Below are 8,906 nucleotides of genomic sequence, written 5' to 3' on the forward strand. Positions count from 1 at the left end.
ATGAGGAACCATTGTCAGCTGAAAATTTTTCCACTGATGACATACAAATGATTAAACAAAAACAACCATCCAGAAAGGCTGAGAAACTAACAAAAGCAGATCAAAACACACAGGAAAGACAAGAACATGGTGAACCATTGTCAGCTGAAAGTTCTACCACTATTAAACAAATAGAACCACCCATAAAGGCTGCAGATCTAATAAAAGGAGGTAGAAACACGCAGGAAAAACAAGAACATGAGCAACCCTTGTCGACTGAAAGTTCTTCCACTGATGGCGTACAAATAATTAAACAAAAAGAAATATCCAGAATGGCTGAGAACCTAACAAAAGCAGATCAAAACACACAGGAAGGACAAGAACATGAGCAATCCTTGTCGCCTGAAAATTCTGACACTGATGATATTCAACTTATTAAACAAAAAGAACCATCGGGAAAATTTGAAGCTGTCACAAAAACAAGTCAAAACACACATGAAAGACAAGAACATGTACAATCCTCGTCGACTGAAAGCTCTGTCATTGATGATATACAAACAATTAAAGAAAAAGATCCATCGAGAAAAATTGAGGGTGTCAGAAAAATAAATAAAAACATACAGGAAAGTCAAGAATGTGACCAACCCTTGTCGACTGAAAGCCCTATCATTGATGATATACAAGTAATTGAACAAAAAGAACCACACAGAAAGGTGAAATCTGAAACAAGAGATCAACCAATAAACATTTTGTCTGATCTTAGCATAAATCTTTCAGTGCAGACTCCAACTGAATTCAACACCAATGAACAGCCTACTGCAGATAATCCTTTGATAAAAGACCCTTTCAAAGAAGACTTAACAGATATAAAAGAAACTTTTACTTCCAAAAATGTGGATTCTGTGTCTGACAGCAACTTATCGGTTCCATATGAATACACGAATACTGTATCTACCCCTAGAGCTTCTAAAATTTCACAGGAAGAAACAGCATTATCTTCCAAAAACAAGACAAAAGTTTCGTTAAAGCCAATTTCTTATTCAACTCCAGTAACACCTCAAATGTTACACAAGGTTTATGACACTGACTTAAATTGCGTGGGAAGTAAACAAGAAGTGTTAAGAAATATTTGTACTGCATCTAATGAGCAAATAAATAATTTAAACACCAAAGAATTCTCGATAGGTAGGAGACAGACTAGCTCTAGCAGTGAGTCAGATATGAATATAGAGACGGAAAACAACAGGGCTGATCTTAGGAGACTGTCACCAGAAGGTGCTTCTGAAAAACAGTATTATGGAAACAGCAATGTTCGGATAAACAGCGGAAGTGACAAAAATGAATCTAACGTGCCCCCGCAGATAACGCGTAGCTACCGAAAGTTTACCTTTAATAGCGACGGGTCCTGCGTTACAGAGACAGGCAAAATATATGCAACCCCAGCTGGAGGGGGAACGTGGACTAAAGTAGAAAGAAAAACCAAAATCACAAATAAACCAGATCAAAACGATGATGATTTTGAAAAAGTACAGCACATTCAATACAAAGATGTTACAAGCGATGTGCACAGATCGGACAGCCGTAGTTCCTCGGGTTCTAACGACATTTTGGATGGACCTTTCTTCAGAAATGCATATGAAACATCTTGGAACAGAAAGGAAGATAATTTTGCACATATAAATAAAAATCGCAAACAGAGGGCAAAGGAATGGCTTCAGGGAGAAACTTTAGGTGGTCAGTCCACGGATAAAGAATCATCTGACAATGAGGACTATTTTGATATTCATTTTGAGGATACCGACACTGTTACATGTGAATCACAAGGTCTTTGGCGGTTTCTACAAACAGTGAACCAGGATTTGATAGCTAGATTGCAGTCCTTTAGAAACCGTACTCTGGCTTCTTCCTCTCGGCCCATTAGACAACACTCTTTAAGGATGCCTTCAAATCAACAAAACAAAGGTAAACTCTTATCAGTAACACGTTCTGTTAGTCAGGAAAGACCCGAAAAAGTTACTTCTAGGAATAAAGATCAGCCAGACGATCTTTGTCATATGGGTAATAATACTGGATTAGAATCTTATTTGACATGTCCTCGTTTACAGACCCACTATCATGTAGATTCGACAAGAACAGAAAGACTTCATAGAGATCATCCAGCTAAACACGGTATGCATAGAAAAGATGGTGGTGGTAAAAGCTCGATCAACAACAATTCCAAGTCTTATTCAATGCATTCTAGTGATATAAATAAAATTCCAGAAGATGATAATGGTAAAAGAGAATCCACTTATGGATTTGTTAGACCCAAAGCATCTCAGATAGCACGAAATAATTCAGTTATGGATACTTTGCAGTGTGAAGGAGCAACCAGCATAATTAATGATAGTAATGTTCAGACTTCAGTACAGACACACAATTCTCAGGTAGCTTATCCACGAGAATTATCGGAAAATAGACGCCAGAATGTGGAAGAATGGCTTCTTAAATCTGAGTTAGGACAAGAAGGTGCCAATATTTCCGACTCAAGTAGACGAGATAAATGTAAAATATCTTTCAGCAAAGACAGATGCCAGTCTGACCCTGCCTTTTTACAAACTGGTCAACACAAAACAGAATATAATTACCATGGAAATCAAATGGGAATGGATTCGACACGCAAACCTTCCATGTTAGATGCAACAGAAGATCAGCTGCCTTTGAAGACACCTGCAGACAAAGGGATATTGGCTAACGACCAATCTAGTTCATTTAGTCATAGTTATAAAAATTACGAGCAATTCTTAAACTCTAAATCGTCAATTTTGGAAAGCACTTCAGAGCCTCATCATGGGCCTTCTCCTAGTTCCGAAAAAAATACCACCCAGGAAAAGATGCAACATATTCCATGTCCACAGTCACTCTTTGTCAACGTTAACAAAGATGATGACTTATCATACAATGAAGGGTGCCATAAGAAAAGAATGTTCCCAGTTAGCAGTCAAGGAAGGCCAGTGTTCCGCATTAACCTTCCATTTAGTAAAAGTAATTTAAATATGCAGAGTGTTACGTCAGAATTCCATAGGCAGCCAGAGCCACTTAACAAACGATGGAGTGAAGAATCAGTGGCTACTTCTACTCCTCCAAAAAGTTCTTTGCTCGATGCACTGATGAATCGTGGATATCGCCATGTCATGTCACAAAGACTGTGTTCTATGGGGCCCACAAGTTCTTTAGCAATTAATGAAGAGAATCTTGTCGATTCCAATAAAACCACAAAAGAAACACTCGGTGCTGAACTAGATAAAGAAAGCCAGTTTCAAAGCAATGAACCAATGCAAGACCACTGTCCTGGAAAAGAAAATAATGACAGTGAAAAGGAGATTAAATATGAAGAAAAGTGTGGCGAAGGAGAGATGAAACAAAACAGTTTCAGCAGCATTCAAAAAGATAAGAATGAATCATCTGATACTAACAATATTCCTCACACTGATAACGATAAAGACCAGAGAATGAGTGAAAATTACGTTGATGAATGTAGGAGAAAACCTAAATCTAGTATACCAGTAAAAACGAAGGTAAAAGGGAAGGCAGATATGTCAGAAGACTCATCTACACTAGAGAATGTGGATAAAGCTCTTACAAATGAGGACTACCAAGTGCAACAAAAAGGAAAAGAGGGCAACCAGTTTCCAAGAGAAGAAGAGTCTGTAAGCGAACGAATACTACGAAAGAGCTTTTACTCCAGGTTTAATGATGATCGTCAAAGCAGGAGGCGTCGATCTAGCTACCGAGATAATGAAATTCTACAAGACTTGAAAAATGCGGGTCTCTCAGGAAGTATGTGCAGTCTGTCCTACACTGACGAGACTTCTGATACAGATAGTATTTGGGTTCCATCTTCTAGAAGAGGATCCTTAAGAAATATCCCGATGGAAGATAACTTTAGTCGAGAACATAGCAGAGAAAGAGCAAGAAGATTGTCTACTAGACTGGAAGATTACGCTGATTTGCCAGATACGCAAAACCCATCCAGAAGGACCCAGAAGAAAGATTATTTATCTCAGCATCAATGGGCGATGACGTTGCAGTTATCTGATAATATTGATAGTGACGTATTTAACGACGAAAAAAAGGACTCGATATCATATTCAGCGTCAAGAAAATCTGAAAATGTGAGAAAGAACAAGTCAGATCGTGGTCGCTTTTCCCTTTATGAACCAAGCGTATCGTGTGCCCCGGGAAGTGGAAACGTTAGTTTTTTTGAGAGGCAGAGGGCGTTATTGGGGAACAGGCCATCCTCGTCTCGCGGCTCTTACCTCCACAGTACTATGAGCTCTAGTTATCAAAACCTTTTGCATGATGCAAATTATCTTGACTACGATGAAATTCCCAGAAGAAGACCTTCGTTAGCAAATTCTACGTTTTCATTGGTAGAAGAAATGGAGGATTTTGAAGACTAACTAAACAACTAAAGCGATACCGTTGCTAAGTGAACTTGAAAAGCCTCAGCAATTGAACATGGGTGTCACTAACTGTAAGGACCAAGAAATAAGAGGGCTGGACCGCTTTTTCTTGTTATCTGTGATGGTTAATGTGCCCCGAGGCCTTGTGATGATCTTCATAAAAATCTCATATTGACCACTTCGTGACGCCGTTTTTCATGTGTGTGCGTGTGTTCCGGAGTCAAAGAGTTGCTCCTGCACCGCAACTGAACTCTGTGTATAGTTTAGAAGAATGAATGGGGCGCCGTATTTGTTTTACCCAATATTTTCAAACCCAGAAAACAAGAAACTGTCTGTTTAAACTTATACGTTTTTTTTTTGTTGTTGTTGTTAAATTAAGCTTCTTGAAAATTATCCAAGAAAATTTGAGTAGGTGAATTTTTTTGCATGAAAAATCGTTGGATAGTGGAATTTTCTGATATATACAAGTTTCCAAGCCAGATGTATTTTATGAGGTTTTGTTGTTTATTAACGAATTATTTGATTGTCCTTTTTAGATATATATTTAAAAACTTTTGAATGTGATGAAAACCTGTGTACGTTGTGAAATGATAAAATGTTTTCGCAAGTATTTTTACTGACTTTTCTTGATAAAGTTGTTGCACACATTAATAACCATTAATGGAATTCAAATTCTGCACAAATCTTCAACATCTTTTTGTATTTATGGCAAATTAAACTAGCTAAGAAAATTATCTGCCGCTATCTCTACTTTTGAACTACTAATCAGAAGGCAGGCAGCACCCTACCACTCACGCTTAGAGATTGACTGTCACTCTTGTGACGCACTCAAAGCTTAAAGTGTGAATCGTATTTTATAGTATCGCATGGCTTCGAACCGGGCTCGCCAGCACTAATATAGGACCAACCGGTGCACCAATTTCTTTATTCTCTGACTTAGATAATAAAGTTTAGACAAATAGCAGCGACACACATTATAAATATTATGCACAAGAGATTGGTGGACACATTTTACTGTTAAAATTACTTCATTAGTATATATATCTAATCAAAAACACCTTAGGTGTGGAAAAAAAGTTGCGGCCAAAACAGGATTCAGCGTGCAACTTAAAGGGATTGAAATCAAAATTGGCGGCCAAACTGGTAGCTACGCTTATGGCATTGATAAGAATTTTACAGCAAATATCCATTCATTAGTTAGCTATCCGCGTATTTTGTTCAACTCTGGACATTATGGTTTGTTTGTAGTTATGCACAAAGCTACACAATGCTCTGCCCACCATAGGTATCGAAACCTGGTTTCTAGCATTGTAAGTCTGCAGACATACCGCTGTGCCACTGGGGGCAGGGCACTATGGTGGGTAAAACAAAATACGCGGCCTAGCTAAATAATGAATGAATATTTGCTGTAAAATTCTTATCAATGCTATAAGTATAGCTACAAGTTTCGCAGCCAATTTTGATATAATTCCTTTAAGCCACACGCTCAGTCCTTTTTTTGGTGGTATCTTTTTTTCACACCTAAGGTGTTTTTGATTAGATATAATATTAGCAAGTAGAAGAAAACTCGTTTGTCCTCAGGTTGTTTTGGTTCAGGTGAATTCTTATTATCTACAAAACCAGTGCTAATGATGTGATTAAATGCATAGCAATAACTACTTCAATTAACTATATATGGTTTCGACCTCCTTAAGTTATTAACAGCTAAATATGTGACTGGAAACCATTGCACAAAATATAAAAAAATATATAGGAGAAAATTTTGATTTATAGGAATAAATCAATCTTTAAATCAACCTGCACCTTATCGTTCTACGATTTATAGGAATAAAGCAATCTTTAAATCAGCCTGCACCTTATCGTTCTACGATTTATAGGAATAAAGCAATCTTTAAATCAGCCTGCACCTTATCGTTCTACGATTTATAGGAATAAAGCAATCTTTAAATCAGCCTGCACCTTATCGTTCTACGATTTATAGGAATAAAGCAATCTTTAAATCAGCCTGCACCTTATCGTTCTACGATTTATAGGAATAAAGCAATCTTTAAATCAGCCTGCACCTTATCGTTCTACGTTTTAAAGCAAATTTTAGTTGCTATATTTACGGCATGGCCAGGTGGTTACGGCACTGAACTCGCAAACTGAGGGTCGCGAGTTCGAATCCCTGTCCCACCAAACATGCTCGCTCTTTCAGCCGTGGGGGCGTTGTAATGTGACGGTCAATCCCACTACTCGTTGGTAAAAGAGTAGCCCAAGAATTGGCGGTGGATGGTGATGACTAGCTGACTTCCCTCTAATCTTTCACTGTTAAATTATGGACAGCTAGCGCAAATAGCCCTCGAAATTCAAACCAAACACGGTTTCATCCTGCAGTGTAGACAGGTTTCTGGTATACTATATCTAATAACATCTCGCTTCTTTAATGAAAAACGAGAATATTTAACTTCCTGCAGAAGGATCCGGAATACAAAGCAAGTTTTGTTTCCTTAGAAAAAAACAAACACACCAAAAACAAATTTCTGTGTAAGTATCAAGTTGCGTTCTTTCGTATTGTACAAAATTCTACTCGTGCAGAAAAAAAGCCCATCGAGATGGAAATCGAGCGGGGAAAAATATCACACTGTGACAGTTTGTACACCTTATGGGCTTTTGCACCGTAAATATTGTATTAATATATATTTCAATTAATTTACAGAAAGAATGCGAGGGTCTTAGATATCCTTCTGAACACCCACTTCTTTTTTTTTCCAATAGGCTTTCAACTAATCCTAGAGATAAAGTTGTCTTGTTTAGTAGACTGCACATATCTCTTCTTCTCACTACAAATAACAGATCTATTGATAAAATGCATCCGTGTAAGTAAGCACTTCGATATGGTATTCTGACGTTCTTCTGTAGTTCAGATTTACATATATTTATAAAAGTTATACAACACAATTATATGCCAGTTTCATCATATAAAAGAAAAGTGTGTTCAAAAAAGCATTTCCTTACCTTTATAGACCACGTGGTTAGCGTGTCAGATTGCGGATCGGATAGTCCAAGGTTCGGAACGCGATATTCTGCTGTACACGCTACGCACATTTAGCTGTGTGGAAGTTATAATTATGATAACTTGGGCGGTGGGTACTGGCGTATCTCTAATCAGCACTAAATTTCGGATGACTATGCCCGAACTTTGAGTTCTTTGGTCTGCCCATTTAGCCTATGCATCCCATACATTGCTGTTTAATGTAAAAAGATCAAACACCTTAATGTTGATGATATTTAAGACAACTTTTCAAACAACAACAAAAGTTCTCTTGCAACAATATTACTAACAGTATCGCGTGTTTAAATAGCATCTGGAAATTACTACAAGTCGTTACAAGGCAATATATCGAGCGGAAACTGCCTATTAATTTAAAAAGTTAATTTCCTACAGAGATTGTATATGAAAAGAAAAGAACTTCCCAATAACTTATATTTCCAATAAAGAGCTTCTAGATTGCTTCCAGAGTCTAGCAAATTACAAAATTTGAAAGTACATAAATGACAATGAACGCAACAGAATTGCGCTTAAGGGGTCGTTTTTGAACGTAAAATATGAGAATAAAGTTGTTCTGTGTCGATAAATTCACTTGTTTAAAAGACCAGCATCCTCAGGGGTAACAATCTACTGTCTGATAATTGTCTTATTTTCCATAAGATATGAAGAAGCTTTGTACACGAGATTTGGACCTCATTTGCTCACAACTTGCTTACCATGGTAAGCGAAACTTTTATTGAAAATGCTGTGGTTAAGGAAGTAAACAGAGAAACAATGTGGAACGTTGTGGTTTGGGATAATTACAAGTTGAACCTGTATATTTAGGAAACACTTTGTCTATCAAACTATGAATTTGCCTGCCAGCATAGCAACCTATTAAAACTGTGAAATAAATTAACTAGTTTTCCTTGAATTTGAGTAACACCTGGTTAAAAACTAATCGTTTGATTTTAGTTTTTAACACTGAACCTGTTTAGCGACCTACGAAAAGCTATAAAGCGAAACGTCTGATTTTAGTTTTCCAGTGAACTTGTTTAATGACACAATGAGAAGTTGTACAACGAAACGTTTAATTTTAAATAACAATTGAATATTCGAAGAATCTTATGGATAGTTGTTGTGAAAAAATTTTGATATTACTATTTTTTTTTTTTTTTTGCTGTTGTGCAAAACTGGGGGCTCTAGAACGATATAAACTGTAAAGAGCTTTATTTGAGAAAAGTCATTCTAATATAACGTTTCGTAATAGGGTTAATAGCAGCTATTGTATCAACCCATAGAAAGTTGTAGCCCGAATTGTTGTTATCACCATAAGTCTTGTGGACATACTTAACAGCCAGGAAAGGTTGATTACAGGGAAAAGTTGCAGAACCAAAAGTTTGATTTTACATTCGTAACAAACTATAATAAACAAAACTTTTAGGTTAATGGGTATCCGAACATATAGAATA

At 37.0% G+C, this 8,906-nt stretch overlaps 1 protein-coding gene across 1 annotated transcript in view; it reads left to right on the forward strand.

Moving 5' to 3' along the window:
• Positions 1-4,999, forward strand: part of LOC106467233 — a gene marked incomplete at its 5' end in the record, with an annotated part of 31,003 nt that extends 26,004 nt beyond the window's left edge. The window contains one exon of the mRNA XM_022395369.1: positions 6-4,999. Coding sequence (XP_022251077.1) covers positions 6-4,421 — 4,416 coding nt within the window. The remainder of the gene's footprint in view (positions 1-5) is intronic.
• Positions 5,000-8,906: the final 3,907 nt, after the last annotated feature.

The sequence above is a fragment of the Limulus polyphemus genome, unplaced genomic scaffold (genome assembly GCF_000517525.1).
Source record: "Limulus polyphemus unplaced genomic scaffold, Limulus_polyphemus-2.1.2 Scaffold2537, whole genome shotgun sequence".
NCBI classification, from domain to species: Eukaryota; Metazoa; Arthropoda; class Merostomata; order Xiphosura; family Limulidae; genus Limulus; species Limulus polyphemus.